General features: G+C 39.6%; 1 protein-coding gene across 1 annotated transcript in view; it reads right to left on the reverse strand.

Annotated features, from left to right (window-relative positions):
- LOC149461593 (programmed cell death 1 ligand 1-like) overlaps positions 1–18,754 on the reverse strand; it is a 74,112-nt gene that overhangs the window by 18,721 nt on the left and 36,637 nt on the right. The window contains exon 5 of the mRNA XM_089678139.1: positions 1,504–1,635. Within this exon, the coding sequence (XP_089534265.1) occupies positions 1,504–1,635 (132 nt within the window). The remainder of the gene's footprint in view (positions 1–1,503; positions 1,636–18,754) is intronic.

An 18,754-nucleotide genomic window follows, 5' to 3' on the forward strand; every position in this document is an offset into this window, starting at 1 on the left:
AATTTAGTATTTTTTGTTAGGAGATGTTGCTTCATTAAATAAATACATTGTGAGTTTAATAGGCTTTTCACCTAAGTTCACACTATTGTGGGTCCTGCATGTGGCATTTGCACAGGTGCAGCAGCCCATTCATTTCAAAGAGCTGCTTTACCTTGGGGAAACGCAGGGGGAAAAGTCCCTCTTTTTAAAAAAGCAGTTGCAGGGCATCGCATGGTGCTTTGGCACTATGCGGTTTCAGGCTCTGGAAAATGTGTCATGTCTTCCAATTCATAGGGTGTCATTAACAATTAATGGCAACGCAAATATGGCAAATATGCATGGTTTTTAGACCTCCACAGATCTGAATCTAGGCTTAAGGAAGGTAAAATCATTACCACTAGAAAATTTACTGGGCCTGGCCCCACTAAATAATAGTGTCTGAAAATATTGTGTTGCCTTTAACAACCAGCCAGTGTCTTAGTTAGATAATGGTTGAAGTGGAGGAAAGAGATTACCTAACTGGCTGCAAAAATGACATAACATAAGATTCCTCTTTGGACACTGGGTCAGAAATACCTTCAGGTTCACACCTATGCAGTTTGCGTTTGATCTATTTCTGCAGTGCTTTTTGCGATGCGTTTTGTATTTTTGCACATGCATTTTTGACGGTTTTATTTATTTATTTTCTTGTTGCTAGGCAGATTAAAATGCAAAAAGCAGCAAAAACGCACTACATGCTTTTCTGCAGCGTTTCCATTGAAGTCTATGCTGCTTGAGGTGATTGTAGCCGTATTAGTGCACTTGCAACAGAAACAATTGAGTACTGTCCGTGATACTTTTTTTATTTGCACTAACATACAATTTTGAGGACAAGCTTTCGGGGTATGTCCCCTTCTTCAAAGTCCAAACAGTACTATTACAAATCACAAAGTTTAAGCAGAATGTTAGAAGGGATTGAGAAGGAAAAAAAAAAAAAGGCTACAGATAAGATACATCAAGAGCGAGGGGGGGGGAATACTACACTCACACAGAGGGGGTCAAACTTCAGCTAATAGATAGACTAACGAAAATGCGGAGATGTGAACGTGCTCCATAAAAAAACATGTTAAATGGACTGCAGTGCGTTTCTGCAAAACGCTGCAGAAAATGCTTAGGTGTGAACCTAGGGTCAGGGTTTGATTGTTGTCTTTGTTCCTATTTGGGAGATCTAACCTCACTATATGACCAAGGTCCTTTCTAGTGAAAGTCAGGGAGGTATGCAACATTTTAGGTTCTCACTGGAACAGGAGTAGAGAGCATATCTTTCATAAGGCATACTTTTTGTAAGGCAGTGGGATTTCTTCTAATTATCTGGAGATTTCCACCTACTTTACTGTGGTATCTCTGGGGACAGGAGGTGCAGGAAAGCCTTCTTGATGGGCAACATTGGCAAAATACCCTGATAAAGGGCCTGACTTTGCTATTATTTAAAAAAAAAAAAATTTGAGATGATAACTGCATTAGATGCAAATAGATATAACATACCTTTCTTCCTGAAACCTTTAAAGCAAACTTGTCTTTTTGAGTAAATTACTGCTGCAGATACCACTATGACCACTAAAGCCAAACATGGAATTACGATTTTCATTTTATTGGAAGGGTCATAATTCTCAATATCTGGAGAAAAAGTAAAATTAAATTAATATTAATGTATTAAGCAAAAACTAAAACAATGTGATGATATATTATTTAACTATTTAAGTCAAACAGTTTCCATTTTAAGAGCAGTGTATCAAATGCAAAACACCATTGTTTAAAAGTTTATGTTTCTAGGGGATTTTTTCATGTAATCATATACAGTAGAAAACAAAATTAGCACCGATTTTTAAACATTTACTAATAAATTAATATGCATTCCTCAAAAGAAGTATGAAAATGATACACTGTCAGTTGTCTAAGGACTGTGATTGACTAATAATTAATAAATAAAACATGAGCTGTGCAATTCCTTTCATAAAGGTTTGTACAACTGTAATCATTTCAACACAGTTGTTATGTTTCATTAAATACTGTGCTGTTTAAAGTTAAAATGAATATATTATTATTATTATACAGTATTTATAAAGCGCCAATAGTTCGCTCAGCGCTGTACATTACAAAGGGGGACAGAACATGTGACAGAACAATACCAATACAATGCAAAACATGAGGGGATCGAGGGCCCTGCTCTTTTGAGCTTACAATATAAAGGAACATTCAGGATGCAACTTGCCCTTTAACATTTGGTAAATATACATCTTTACTCAGACATGTATTGCAAGAGAGCCCTGGAAATGCCCAATGGTTTACAGCAGTGGTCTCCAAACTATGGCCCGCAGGCCAGATGCACCACTTTGCTTGCCTTTATCTGGTCCTTTAGGGCTCTATAACGCCCACTGATATGAGACACTAATCCGACCACTGACACCAACAATTGGGCACTATTCCTCCCACTGATGCCAATGATGGGGCACTATTTCTCCCACTGATACCAATGATGGAGCACTATTTCTCCCAGTGATACCAAGGATGAGGCAGTACTCCTCCCACTGATACCAATGATGGGGCATTATTCCTCCCACTGACACCAGTGATCGAGCACTATTCCTCCCACTGACAGCAATGATGGGGCACTATTCCTCCCACTGATACCAGTGATGGGGCAGTACTCTTCCCACTGATACCAATGATGGGGCACTATTCCTCCCACTGATACCAATGATGGGGCAGTACTCTTCCCACTGATACCAATGATGGGGCACTATTCCTCCCACTGATACCAATGATGAGGCAGTACTCCTCCCACTGACACCAGTGATGGGACACTAATCCTCCCACTGACACCAATGATGGGACACTAATCCTCCCACTGACACCAATGATGGGGCAGTATTCCTCCCACTGATACCAGTGATGGGGCAGTACTCTTCCCATTGATACCAATGATGGGGCAGTATTCGTCTCACTGATACCAGTGATGGGGCAGTACTCCTCCTCCTACTGAGCACAGGCTCTATAATTGTTTTTCTCCCACTGACCACCAAGCCTGAAGCATTGTTTGCTCCCACCGATGCCGGGATATTCCCACTAGCCACAATCTGTCCCCCCTAAAGTCTAAAAGACAGTAAATTGGCTTTGTGTTTCCAAAGTTTGGAGAGCCCAGAATAGAAAATAGGATGGGACACCTCTACACCTGGACTACTGGACAATGTCTTTAATGATGATTCTTACAGAATTGTACAATTTTGTTCACTAACCCTAAAGCTGGCTACACATGGATCAAAATTTGGCTGGTTCAGCAGGGACTGGCAGAATTTTGATCCATGTATGGGCTAGCTGGTTGTACACAAGTTTATCTATCGATTGACTTGTGTACAACCAGCCTGTGTTTTTTTTTTTCTGAAAGGTCAGGGTCGCTTGCTATAGCCGGCAACAATGATCTTTGTATTCTGCCTGTGGGGATGTCTACCCAAAGGCAGAATACAATAGCTCAGCAGGAAGGATTCTCCCATTCACATTGAATGTGTGGATGGGGGAATCGGCTCATTTTTTTCGTTCAACATGCTGCTTGAACAAATTAAAAATGAAACATGTTTGGATTGCCTAATCTTTGTCTTTTGTCAATTGTGAAGGCATGCAAGTTTCCTACTATGAAGTTCTCCTATAAAAGAATGCTAAAATTGGGTCAGAAATGTGTGTGTTCAGCCACTGGTTTCAGAACATAATCAAAGCAGCTAGGTGAGGTCCATACTGTTCTATCTGAATTTGTCTTTGGACTGGCTTTGTACCAATGAAGGCCTTACACTGTACTAACCAATAACATGAAAAAGCCACACTGTGTTAAAGTGGAATTATACCCAAAAACAAACATATTATATTGCAACTTACCAATTATTACATGTGATACTTCCTTTCAATTTCTTTTTTAGGTTTTCTTTATTTTCACCTGGTGATCATGACAGTGAGTCTGTTTTTCAACAGAACAAGCTGTCCTGCAGTTGTGGCAGTTAGAAGGTTTTTACAAACCATTTACAGTACTAATGACAGGTGTGCTTACACTGATCAGCTTTTACTTATTTCTATAAATCCTTTATCCCAAAAGAAACAAAACTTTGCTGTAACTGCTTATAAGGTGTTAGCTGGAATTTAGCTTCAGTTTGTTATTGTATTTATATCTGCTAGGCCAAGTGCATCTAACACTCCCCTCCCCCAGACTGACAATGATGCTGTCCAAAAGTGTCTCTGCTGCTCCTTCCTCCAGAGTGTAGATGTGTTACTGGCCATGTCACAAAGGAAAAAAGCCTGAAAAAAGGAAATGAATGCAGCCACCACATGTAATTATTGGTATGCTGTAATATATTACATTATTGGTTTTGGGCTTAATATCATCTTAAAGATCCAGGCCACTAAGACCTTTACTAAATGCTTGCTAAAATGAGAACTTGTTTGCTAAATGTGAACCCTTTCTAAAAACAAGTAACTTTGCATATGCTTAGAGCTTTTCTAATTACTTTAGAATTTTGCATTAACACATTTTAATACATTTGTTCAGTAATTTAAACATATAATCATTATCACCAGTTATATTAATGCAGTGCATTGCCAACAGCCATTTGTTTCATTGTAAAACTGTAATTACTTGAAATATTATGACCTACATTGAAATGTAATCCTCCTGCCAACATTACCTAACCTTTCCTTGTCAAAGTACAAATCAGAGCACAAGGAAGCTGGCTGCTTAAATATGAGTCTGACTTCCCCATGTGTATTCCTGGGGGTTATGACTAACTGATTTATATATATATTACAGGTGACTAAACAATAATGTGCAAATATTATAAAGACAAATATTGTTTTATGTGATCAAGATAAACCGTTATCGTTCACAAGGAAATTGCTATATGTGGTTAATTTGAAAATATATGAAATATACGAAAAAAATTAAAAATATATTTTTTTAAAATAGATTCTTCAGATTTTTTTAACATATAAAAAAGTCATTTTAGCATATATTTTTACATATATTCGTAAATGCATTCCAAAAATGTAGATTTGTATTTTGAAAGACATACAGTATATTTCAAATGTATTTTTAAAAATATTTTTCATATATTTTGTAATAAAAACGCATTTCAACATACAAATATATATATATATATATATATATATATATATATATATATATATATATATATTGAATATGACCAATATTGTAGTATTTCAAATATATGTCAATATATTTGGGAAGAGTATTTTTAAAGTGTATTTCAAATATATTTTTCTTCCATATGGGAGTGTGGAGCCTTTTTAAATTTAAAGTGAACCTCTCTTTGAAAAAAAAAGTTGAAACACAACAAGTACCCCCATAAGAGCACTCACATATGCAAATACAGACTTTTCTTCACAAAGTTGATGGCCACCCCCCCCCCCCCACACACACACACACACACACCACTTCCTCTTAGCTATTGGTGCTCAATCTTGATGAGCAGGCTCAGGAACCAATACTTATTCTCTTTAGGTAAAAGGCATTTTAAAAAAAGGTTCCCCTCCCCCACAACTAAATGACTAAAGTTCTGCTTGTAATCTTCATCTGGTGCATTTTTATCTAAGCAGTATTCCACAAAATATATTCTTATAAAGGTTTCCTTAAGTTTCAGATTCATTCAATTGTCCAGATGCTGTTTTTGTGAGAAATCTCACATTTTAGAAAAAAAAGATATTCTATTCCCACTTTTTTTGCAGGAAATTTGCCAACGATTAATGTCAAATAACTTTAACTTTTATATAAAAAAATGTTTAATCTCCCAAAGGGAGACACAGACAGTGAAAAACTAATGTCAAGCAGGTAGGTAGGTGGCACTGGACACCTGGGGTACTGGTGACAGGGTATAATGCCACATGTGGAGTCAATAGTGTGTTCGCACTGAGCAGGCACCTTGCATTGTCAAAAGAACCCCCGAAAAGAATCTTCAGATTGGAACTTGAGGATAACATCAGAGCAACACATTTGAAAACTGGCTCCTAGCTTTAACCACTTGTCTACCGGGCACTTTTACCTCCTTCGTGCCCAGGACAATTTTCAGCTTTCAGCACTGTTGTACTTTGAATGACAATTGCACGGTCATGCAACATTGTACCCATATTAAATTTTTATAATTTTTTTTAGACAAATAGAGTTTTCTTTTGGCCTTATTTAAACGCCACTGGGCATTTTATTTTTTGCACTATAAACAAAAAAATAGCAAAAATATGGGGAAAAAACGTTTTTCTTAGTTTCTATTATAAAATTTTGCAAACAGGTAATTGTTTTCCTTCACTGATGTGCGTTTCTGAGGCTGCACTGATAGGCAGCACTGGTGGGCACTGATAGGCAGCAATGATGAGCACTGATGAGGTGGCACGGATAGGCAGCACTGATGGGCACTGATAGGCTGCACTGATAATGTGGCACTGAGGTGCCACTGGTGGGCATTGAGGAGGAACTGATGATGCTGCACTGATATGCAGCAATTATGGGTACTGATAGGTGGCACTGATGGGCACTGATAGGCAGCACTGATGGGCGGCACTGACTGACAGAACTGACTAATGACACTGACTAGCAGCACTGATGGGCAGCACTGCTGGGCACTGATGGGAGCAACTGCTGGGCAGCACTGATTGGGGGCACTGATTGGTGGCACTGCTGGGCACAGATGGGCACTGGTGGGTGGCACTGCTGGGCACTGGTGGGTGGCACTGCTGGGCGGCACTGCAGGGCTCTGATCATTAGGGCACTGATCATCAATACCCTGATGATCAGTGCTGATCTGCCAAGCAGAGAAAAGCGACTGACAAGAACTGAGCCATCAGTGGTCAAGTGATGGCTCAGTTTTTGGCCTTAGAGCCAGTGGGAGACAGCTGCAGCATCACAGCAATTTTTTTAAAATTCCCACACTTCTCATTTAAGAAATATTATACACTTACCGGCCACTTTATTAGGTATACCTGTTCAATTGCTGGGTAGCACAAATTGCTAATCAGCCAATCACATAGCAGCAACTCAATGCATTTAAGCATTTAGACATGGTGAAGATGACTTGCTGAAGTTCAAACCGAGCATCAGAATGAGGAAGGAAGGCAGTTTAAGTGACTTTGAACGTGGCATGGTTGTTGGTGCCAGATGGGCTGGTTTGAGTATCTCAAAAACTACTGATCTACTGGAATTTTCATGCACAACCATCTTTAGGGTTTACAGAGAATGGTCCAAAAAAGAGAAAAGATCCAGTGAGTGTCAGTTGTGTGGACAAAAATGCCTTGTTAATGTCAGAGGTCAGAGGAGAATGGGCAGACTGGTCCGAGATGATAGAAAGGCAACGGTAACTTAAATGACCACTTGTTACAACCAAGTCATGCAGAATATCATCTCTAAACACACAACACGTCAAACCTTGAGGCAGATTGGCTACAGCAGCAGAAGATCACACCAGGTGCCACTCCCGTCAGCTAAGAGCAGGAAATGGAGGCTACAATTCGCACAAGCTCACCAAAATTGGACAATAGAAGATTGGAAAAATGTTACCTTGTCTGATGAGTCTCAATTTCCCTAAAGATGGTTGTGCGTGAAAATCCCAGTAGATTAGCAGTTTTTTAAATACTCAGACCAGCCCATCTGGCACCAACAACCATGCCACATTCAAAATCACCTTCCTTCCCCATTCTGATGCCCGGTTTGAACTTCAGCAAGTTGTCTTCACCACGTCTAGATGCCTAAATGTATTGAGTTGCTGCCATGCGATTGGCTGATTAGCAACTTGTGCTACCAAGCATTTGAACAGGTGTACCCAATAGTGGTGGGTGAGCGTATATTCTTAATATAGGAAATTACCATGTTTTATATTTCAATAATTTTTTATTAAGGATCTTGTAAACAAAAAAGCAGGTATACATACAACATTCAAATATGGGTTAGACATGCAGGTAAGGACTTTTATTACACACATTTAAGCAATTCAATAATAGTGGTCCTCCTGTTGTTGCTCCCTAAGGGGAGAAGGCAGTGGTCAGAATGGTAGTTGATACCATTCCTCAACATTGGACTGCTGGGGTCAGTTGAACAGCGTCCATCCCTTCACTTGCATTGGCTGACACTGGAATCGCTCTGACTCATGCTCCCCTCTTCTCACTTGCTGGTGGGTTGATCTTTTTCCTTCCATCTATAGCTTAAAGTGGCGCCATAAGGTATACTTTTCACTATACCCCTTAAGGGATATTTCAGGTTGATAAAGGTGAATATACAAAACATATTCATTCAACAAGATATTGTCATGCTGCTTTATTGTTGTATTTGGATCTCAGATGCATACAAATATTGAAAGAGGTTGTAGAACAAGTTATTGGTACTAGTGATGATGGATAAAATAAAATCAGGTGAGGGAGAATAAGAAAAGACATTGGGGGAGGATAGGTTTTGGTGTTGGGGTGATATAGCAATGTGTCTATCCAAGGTTCTGTATTTCTATCATAGTCTGCTGGAAGATGATATATTTATGGGCTCCAAGTCTTGATAAATTTGTGAATATTATTTGTAAGAACTTTTTCATTAACAGGTATCCATGCCCATCAGTTCTTGAGAGCTTCAAAACTAAATGCAAGTGTCTTCCATGATTTGGCTGTAAGCATTTCCCACAATGGAAACATTTTCTGAAGAATTCCCTTACTCAGAATGAGCTTCCAGTACATGTTGCCCTGCTCCTCAATTATTCTGGGATAAAAATCTCATCTTACAACACATTTTATAGCACTAATTACCACTTTCCTTTACGCTCTGAAATCTTTAATTATCTCTTAGTCCAGCGACACCTTATCCCGGCTTGGATGCCTAAATGCCGTTAGAATGACTATTTAGAGAAAATTTGTAATGTTTTTTTGTATAAATGTTCCTTTTCTTTGTTTTTTTTACAGAGCTGAATAGTTCAAGCTGAAATGTACACACTCACATGACAGGCAAATATTCCTGTACTGTATTTATGTAACTTTATATTTTGTAAACTTTATTCATCAACTTAAGGGCTAACCATAATTATCTTTGTCCAAATCACCCCCAATGTATTTTAACTCATCAGCAAAACCTTACCTGTAATTATTCCTTTAAATGCAGATATTCCTTTCAGGAATATTCTGAACATTGTCCTCTGGATTCATGAACATATTACCAAGAAGAAGACTTTTTTTTGCTTTTTACCCAGTGGTGGAATTGACCTGAGTTTACTAGCCTTATAGACATAAAAAAACAACAGGAACACCATTATGTGGCTGTGCATATATACTGTATGGTTGCTATCATACAGATTGGTTGATAAGGATGCACATTCATTGCCCGTGGGGATACAAAGAGTACCTTATAACTGGCCATGAATGGCCCCTTTTAAACATTGTATTTACAGGTTTAGGGACTGCTGTGATCATAAATATGTGTACCCATGCTAGCGCATCAAGCTATAGTAATAACAATAAGCCGTATACTGTATATAGCCATATATATTTATGCCATGCTGGAAGCAATTTTATTTGTTTTTAAATATTTGTTACTTTTCTCTTTTTGAAAATGAAATGATACCATTTATGTATTTAAAATGTATAAAATGATCACTTTGGAATATCTCCATTTATCAGGATTCATTTCAGGTAACACACTGTAAAAACACTGTTATGAAACAGAATTAAAAAAAAGTATAAACTTTAAAACAAATAAGAACAATAGTTTTTCTTTAAAGAGTTAATAAACCCAGGACCCTGTATTCACTGTATCTGGTCTCCCACAGTACACAGAACATGGAAATGCAATTATTTTTGTAAATATAAACTGCTAAATACCTTTTCTCTTCAGCAGTTAGAGCAGTCTTGTGACTTTTATCAGTGTTCAGCAGAGCACTAGTTAAAGGTTGTAGGAGGAGTTTTCTCTAGGAGGTTGTAGAACCCCTAACCTCTGTCTGGACAGCAATGATTGGCCCTGTGCTGATCATATGCACTCTCCGAAGAAAAAAAAACCTCTCTAGGAATACACACCAAACTGAGCATGTGCAGTGTCTCCACACGATATATCTTATCAGGAGATAACAGGGGGACACTGGAAGAAGGGGAGAATCAGAAAAGTCAGGATCGAACAGAATTTTTACACAATGCAGAGGATTAACCCCTTTAGGTTCCACAGTGAGTATAACAAGCATGCTTTACTGCTTTATCATACTGATTTTACTGATGTGTGTTTAGTAACACTTTAACTGAAGACTTTGTATTGCCTATGGATTCTTCATAGTATAGCCTTTTTTTTCTGCCTTAAGAGCAATACAAAAAGCTATTCCTTCTCCATCCTGTTTAGTTATAGGAAGTTGGAGCAAGTGAGCTTGGAATTACTTATCTTTCAAAAACCTCCCTCACTAAATAGCCCCACTGACTATTTTTACATGCTACAAAAGAGATCCTTTATGTGTTTTCTTTGACAAATCCAATAACCATATGTAATAAAAAAATAATAAAACCAAAAAAAGTGCACTGTCCCTTTAAATCAAACAAAAACATGTATGGGGGTGAAACAAGCTTCTTATAACATAAGGCTAAACTGGCCACGGTGTCAGTCGACATGCTGGCGCGTGATGATGTCACACCTAGACTCCTGAGTCTAGGTGTGACGTGATCGCGCACTGGCACGTTGGCTGACACCATGGTCAGTTTGCCTTATGTTGTACAAGCTTGTTTCACCCACTTACCTGTAAGTGCATTACTTTTTAAACAAGGAGATTCTTTTACCTTACTACACTATGAGGCTTCTCCCTATTTGCACTTCACACATGCCTGCATGATGAGTGGTATCCAGATAAGCCTACTCCATTGATGAGATCATGTTCCATCTGAGAGGGTGTCAGTGAGAGTGTCACCCTTTGATTTGGTGTTTAAGCGCTTTTTAATCTTTGTCATTTAAGATCAATCCCATCCAGCAAGAAGCTGTTCCCTTTCTCTTTGAGGAGCACTTTCAGCACTGGAGCACTTTTTGGAGTGGAAGTTTACCAGCACCGAGCACTTTTTCACAATGTTGGTTTAATATGAATTATGTGGACTTTTTCAATCAGAGATGCTGGAAATGTTATGATTTAAAGTGTTTATATTTGTTTATTTGCATTCACTTTTTTAAAAAAAATGTTGTTTGATTTAAAGGGACAGCGCTAGAGATGAGCGAATCGAACTAGGCGAACCGGAATTCGAGTCGAATTTCAGGAAATATTCGATTCGTGTCGAAACCGAAATTTTGCCTACTTCGGGTGCGCGAATCGAACATTTCCCGATCAGCCGGCAAAAGTGTCCCTGCAGTGAGCTCCGCTATTTCTGACAGTTCTCTGACAGAAGGAACACATGTTTAGCGGTTGAAACATTGTATCTATTAGTTTCCATTTAGGATACAGATATTTCAACCGCTGTACATGTGAAGAAGCTGTGAGAGAACTGTCAGAAATAGAGGAACTCTGCACATACACTTTTTGCCGGCTTGGAATTATTCTTCTTTTCATTCTTCTTCTTCTTCCTCATCCTCATCCTCATCCTCATCCTCATCCTCTTCTTCTGAGGATGAGGATGAAGAAGAAGAAGAAGAAGAAGTAGGATGAAAAGAAGAATAATTCCAAGCCGGCAAAAAGTGTATGTGCAGAGTTCCTCTATTCTGCAGATACACTTAGAGGAGCTCTGCAGATACACTTAGAGGAGCTCTGCACATACACTTTTTGCCGGCTTGGAATTAATCTTATTTTCATCCTACTTCTTCTTCTTCTTCTTCTTCTTCTTCTTCATCCTCATCCTCAGAAGAAGAAGAGGATGAGGATGAGGATGAAGAAGAAGAAGAAGAAGTAGGATGAAAATAAGAATAATTCCAAACCGGAAAAAAGTGTATGTGCAGAGCTCCTCTAAGTGTATCTGCAGAGCTCCTCTAAGTGTATCTGCAGAATAGAGGAACTCTGCACATACACTTTTTGCCGGAAACCGCTGTATGGAGTGAATGTCCCAGAACTGTCAGAAATAGACTATTTATGACAGTTCTGGGACATTCACTGCATACAGCTGTTTTAACCGCTGTATGGAGGGAATGTCATGGAACTGTCAGAAATAGACTATTAATGACAGTTCTGGGACTGTCCTTCAATGCAGCGGTTGAAACATTGTATGTATTTGTTTCCATAAATGGATCCATTTATGGAAACAAATACATACAATGTTTCAACCGCTGTATGGAAGGACAGTCCCACAACTGTCATTAATAGTCTATTTCTGACAGTTCCATGACATTCCCTCCATACAGCGGTTAAAACAGCTGTATGGAGTGAATGTCCCAGATCTATCAGAAATAGACTATTTATGACAGTTCTGGGACATTCACTGCATACAGCTGTTTTAACCGCTGTATGGAGGGAATGTCATGGAACTGTCAGAAATAGACTATTAATGACAGTTGTGGGACTGTCCTTCAATGCAGCGGTTGAAACATTGTATGTATTTGTTTCCATAAATGGATCCATTTATGGAAACAAATACATACAATGTTTCAACCGCTGTATGGAAGGACAGTCCCACAACTGTCATTAATAGTCTATTTCTGACAGTTCCATGACATTCCCTCCATACAGCGGTTAAAACAGCTGTATGGAGTGAATGTCCCAGATCTATCAGAAATAGACTATTTATGACAGTTCTGGGACATTCACTGCATACAGCTGTTTTAACCGCTGTATGGAGGGAATGTCATGGAACTGTCAGAAATAGACTATTAATGACAGTTGTGGGACTGTCCTTCAATGCAGCGGTTGAAACATTGTATGTATTTGTTTCCATAAATGGATCCATTTATGGAAACAAATACATACAATGTTTCAACCGCTGCATGGAAGGACAGTCCCAGAACTGTCATTAATAGTCTATTTCTGACAGTTCCATGACATTCCCTCCATACAGCGGTTAAAACAGCTGTATGAAGTGAATGTCCCAGATCTATCAGAAATAGACTATTTATGACAGTTCTGGGACATTCACTCCATACAGCTGTTTTAACCGTTGTATGGAGGGAATGTCATGGAACTGTCAGAAATAGACTATTAATGACAGTTGTGGGACTGTCCTTCCATACAGCGGTTGAAACATTGTATGTATTTGTTTCCATAAATGGATCCATTTATGGAAACAAATACATACAATGTTTCAACCGCTGTATGGAAGGACAGTCCCACAACTGTCATTAATAGTCTATTTCTGACAGTTCCATGACATTCCCTCCATACAGCGGTTAAAACAGCTGTATGGAGTGAATGTCCCAGATCTATCAGAAATAGACTATTTATGACAGTTCTGGGACATTCACTGCATACAGCTGTTTTAACCGCTGTATGGAGGGAATGTCATGGAACTGTCAGAAATAGACTATTAATGACAGTTCTGGGACTGTCCTTCAATGCAGCGGTTGAAACATTGTATGTATTTGTTTCCATAAATGGATCCATTTATGGAAACAAATACATACAATGTTTCAACCGCTGCATGGAAGGACAGTCCCAGAACTGTCATTAATAGTCTATTTCTGACAGTTCCATGACATTCCCTCCATACAGCGGTTAAAACAGCTGTATGGAGTGAATGTCCCAGATCTATCAGAAATAGACTATTTATGACAGTTCTGGGACATTCACTGCATACAGCTGTTTTAACCGCTGTATGGAGGGAATGTCATGGAACTGTCAGAAATAGACTATTAATGACAGTTCTGGGACTGTCCTTCCATGCAGCGGTTGAAACATTGTATGTATTTGTTTCCATAAATGGATCCATTTATGGAAACAAATACATACAATGTTTCAACCGCTGTATGGAAGGACAGTCCCACAACTGTCATTAATAGTCTATTTCTGACAGTTCCATGACATTCCCTCCATACAGCGGTTAAAACAGCTGTATGGAGTGAATGTCCCAGATCTATCAGAAATAGACTATTTATGACAGTTCTGGGACATTCACTGCATACAGCTGTTTTAACCGCTGTATGGAGGGAATGTCATGGAACTGTCAGAAATAGACTATTAATGACAGTTCTGGGACTGTCCTTCAATGCAGCGGTTGAAACATTGTATGTATTTGTTTCCATAAATGGATCCATTTATGGAAACAAATACATACAATGTTTCAACCGCTGCATGGAAGGACAGTCCCAGAACTGTCATTAATAGTCTATTTCTGACAGTTCCATGACATTCCCTCCATACAGCGGTTAAAACAGCTGTATGGAGTGAATGTCCCAGATCTATCAGAAATAGACTATTTATGACAGTTCTGGGACATTCACTGCATACAGCTGTTTTAACCGCTGTATGGAGGGAATGTCATGGAACTGTCAGAAATAGACTATTAATGACAGTTCTGGGACTGTCCTTCCATGCAGCGGTTGAAACATTGTATGTATTTGTTTCCATAAATGGATCCATTTATGGAAACAAATACATACAATGTTTCAACCGCTGTATGGAAGGACAGTCCCACAACTGTCATTAATAGTCTATTTCTGACAGTTCCATGACATTCCCTCCATACAGCGGTTAAAACAGCTGTATGGAGTGAATGTCCCAGATCTATCAGAAATAGACTATTTATGACAGTTCTGGGACATTCACTGCATACAGCTGTTTTAACCGCTGTATGGAGGGAATGTCATGGAACTGTCAGAAATAGACTATTAATGACAGTTCTGGGACTGTCCTTCCATGCAGCGGTTGAAACATTGTATGTATTTGTTTCCATAAATGGATCCATTTATGGAAACAAATACATACAATGTTTCAACCGCTGCATGGAAGGACAGTCCCAGAACTGTCATTAATAGTCTATTTCTGACAGTTCTATGACATTCCCTCCATACAGCGGTTGAAACCGCTTCATGGAGTGAATGTCCCAGAACTGTCAGAAATAGACAGAAACTGTCACAGAACTGTCCTTCTTCTCATCCTTCTCCTTCTTCTCATCCTTCTTCTCATCCTTCCCCTTCTTCTCATCCTTCTCCTTCTTCTCATCCTTCTCCTTCTGCTCATCCTTCTTCTCATCCTTCTCCTTCTTCTCATCCTTCTCCTTCTCCTTCTTCTCATCCTTCTCCTTCTCCTTCTTCTCATCCTTCTCCTTCTCATCCTTCTCCTTCTCCTTCTCATCCTTCTCCTTCTTCTCATCCTTCTCCTTCTTCTCATCCTTCTCCTTCTCCTTCTTCTCATCCTTCTCCTTCTCCTTCTCATCCTTCTCCTTCTTCTCATCCTTCTCCTTCTCCTCATCCTTTTTCTTCTCATCCTTCTCCTTCTTCTCATCCTTCTCCTTCTTCTCATCCTTCTCCTTCTTCTCATCCTTCTCCTTCTTCTCATCCTTCTCCTTCTTCTCCTTCTTCTCATCATTCTCCTTCTTCTCATCCTTCTCCTTCTTCTCATCCTTCTCATCCTTCTTCTCATCCTTCTTCTTCTCATCCTTCTTCTTCTCATCCTTCTCCTTCTTCTCATCCTTCTCCTTCTCCTTCTTCTCATCCTTCTCCTTCTTCTCATCCTTCTCCTTCTTCTCATCCTTCTCCTTCTCATCCTTCTCCTTCTCCTTCTTCTCTTCCTTCTCCTTCTTCTCATCCTTCTCCTTCTTCTCATCCTTCTTCTTCTCATCCTTCTCCTCCTTCTTCTCATCCTTCTTCTCATCCTTCTTCTTCTCATCCTTCTCCTTCTTCTCATCCTTCTCCTTCTCCTTCTTCTCATCCTTCTCCTTCTTCTCATCCTTCTCCTTCTTCTCATCCTTCTCCTTCTTCTCATCCTTCTCCTTCTTCTCATCCTTCTCCTTCTTCTCATCCTTCTCCTTCTTCTCTTCCTTCTCCTTCTTATCATCCTTCTCCTTCTTCTCATCATTCTCCTTCTTCTCATCCTTCTCCTTCTTCTCATCCTTCTTCTTCTCATCCTTTTCCTTCTTCTCATCCTTCTTCTTCTCATCCTTCTTCTTCTCATCCTTCTCCTTCTCATCCTTCTCTTTCTTCTCATCCTTCTCCTTCTCCTTCTTCTCATCCTTCTCCTTCTTCTCATCCTTCTCCTTCTCCTTCTTCTCATCCTTCTCCTTATTCTCATCCTTCTTCTTCTCATCCTTCTCCTTCTCATCCTTCTCCTTCTCATCCTTCTCCTTCTTCTCATCCTTCTTCTTCTCATCCTTCTCCTTCTCCTTCTTCTCATCCTTCTCCTTCTCCTTCTTCTCATCCTTCTCCTTCTCCTTCTTCTCATCCTTCTCCTTCTTCTCATCCTTCTCCTTCTTCTCATCCTTCTCCTTCTCCTTCTTCTCATCCTTCTCCTTCTCCTTCTTCTCATCCTTCTCCTTCTCCTTCTTCTCATCCTTCTCCTTCTCCTTCTTCTCATCCTTCTCCTTCTCCTTCTTCTCATCCTTCTCCTTCTCCTTCTTCTCATCCTTCTCCTTCTTCTCATCCTTCTCCTTCTTCTCATCCTTCTCCTTCTCCTTCTTCTCATCCTTCTCCTTCTCCTTCTTCTCATCCTTCTCCTTCTCCTTCCTCATCTCCAAGGGCATTTAAATTAAAGGTACAGTGTTCTGCACTAATTTAAAGGCTCTCTGAAGCCTAGAAACCCTTTAAATAAGTCATCTTCGTAGCGGAGAAATTCGCATCGAATCGAATTTCACACTGGAATTCGCCGAATCAGCCGAATCGAATTTTTCATTTCTTCGCTCATCTCTAGACAGCGCAGTTTTGTTGGTTTTATTGTTAGTGGATCCAGTATTCAGGATATTTTGTTGCAGCAGTTCCACATTTATAATTTAGGTGGGCAGAGTGCAATAATTTATTTTTATTTAAAATCCAATGATCAACTAGTACCCATTCCTGTCATAATGTGAGCTGTCATTTGCATCATAATTTGAAAATCTGAATCATGGTAAGATTATCATGGAAGAACGTATTGCAAATGCATTATATATTTAAATTCAGCATTGGGTTACCACTTAGTTTGAAGATGGGAACCAAATAAATACCATCACCAAATAAGTTATTCTATATCTGTGTACAAATTCCTGATAAGAGAGTGCTTATTTCCCTTGAATACAAGCAACTTGAGTCCTAGTTACTAAAATAGATGTTTTTGGGGTCACAACACCATGAACATCATGTGGCATGTCTGGATGACTTGTCAAAGGTATCAATTCTGCACTGAAATATTTAGTTTTTGCATATTATGAGTAGCAACCTCTAGTGTGCTACTAGAATAGTGTAGTGATTTATAGCCAAAATTATTGTGTATGACTCATGGTAATTCTGTGAGTCTATGATTGAGGTTGGATTATTGCAGGTCAGCTGGATGACTCAACAAGTTGTGGCTCTATAACCTCTTCCTGACTCTGGAGGAACATAGAACCTTCCAGAAGTTGGTAAGTAGGAAGGGGTGGAGGCCTAATCTGAATATTCATGGGAGTCTGGCAAATCCCAGGTTTGGAGGCCCTGGTAGATTGGTGGACTGGCCCATAAATATGGGAGAGTCAGGCTGACAGAGGAGTGGGGTGGAAGATGGAGTGCTGAGGAGACTGTAGGTGCCTAGGTTTAGGCTGGGCTCGGGCTGGCTCTGGAAGATACATTCAGCAGTAAGGCATGAATGGGATTAAAACCTGGAGCAGCAGGGAGTAAAGAGGACAGAGTGAGTACAGCAGAACTCTCTGGGGTCTACAAGGGGGAAGATTGATATACGTAGCAAGCTTTCTAAGGGCTCAAGCCTTTATCCCTGTCCTGGAAGATCTTACGAGAAGCCAGGAGAGCTGGTAGTGTCTGCAGGCCATGGAGCTGTGAGCAGCTGTATAGGAGGAGAGAAGATATGCCTGCATGTAGTTACGTCGATTTTTTGAGGAGCTACTAGTTCCTCACCTATAAAGGGCAGCTGCTACTGATCTGCAATGACTGACAGCTTTCAGGAAAAGAACAGTCCAGGATCTGCCTATTGTACATAGGAAGGAAGTGTCCCCCTTCCATTGATGCAAGCCAAACTGGGCATCCCATAATCCCTATTCCCTATCCAAGTTGACTTACCCTAATAAAACAACAAAACCAAGTCAATGGACTGGTCGTTGTCTTTGGATGCAAGTCTGTGTGATAAATACCTGTTGCTTGGCTGTGTGGGGAAAGGCTTAGGGTTACCCACTAGGTCTACTTGCCTGCTTTGTGAACCTAACATTCTTGTCTGGAATAAAATGTAACTTTGTCTAGGGTCAAATGCAATGCTTTAAACTACATTCTTCAAGAGCCATATCTAAGGATCAAACTTTGCCCTTTAAAGTGGTAGTAAACCCAAAAGTAAACATTTGTTACATTGAGCTGTACACAAATCTGCCTCCTCTGGACCCTATGCCTCACATTGTTGTGCCACCACACTGGGTGTTACCAGTAATATGCTGATACTACAGCCTTGAAGGTGAAGAAGGGTGATGCATACACAATTGATCAATTCATGTGCATGCAGATGAAAATGTCTGGCTATTTACCATCTCCAGGCATCCATTGTTTATCACAACAGGAAACCCCTTTTGAACCTTTCTTTCTGAGATTATAAGAGTCAACTTATGAATATTAGAATTGTCCCAGGTCCAAGTTTTGAGGCCTATTTATGCACTATATAAAAGTCAAGTTTTGGGACTGTAGAGATTTATTTGTGTAACAATTGGCCTCTATGTTACAAGGAGAGAAGGGCAATTT

This window comes from Staurois parvus, unplaced genomic scaffold (assembly GCF_062004578.1).
Source record: "Staurois parvus isolate SC_StPar_1 unplaced genomic scaffold, SC_StPar_1.0 ptg000198l, whole genome shotgun sequence".
NCBI classification, from domain to species: Eukaryota; Metazoa; Chordata; class Amphibia; order Anura; family Ranidae; genus Staurois; species Staurois parvus.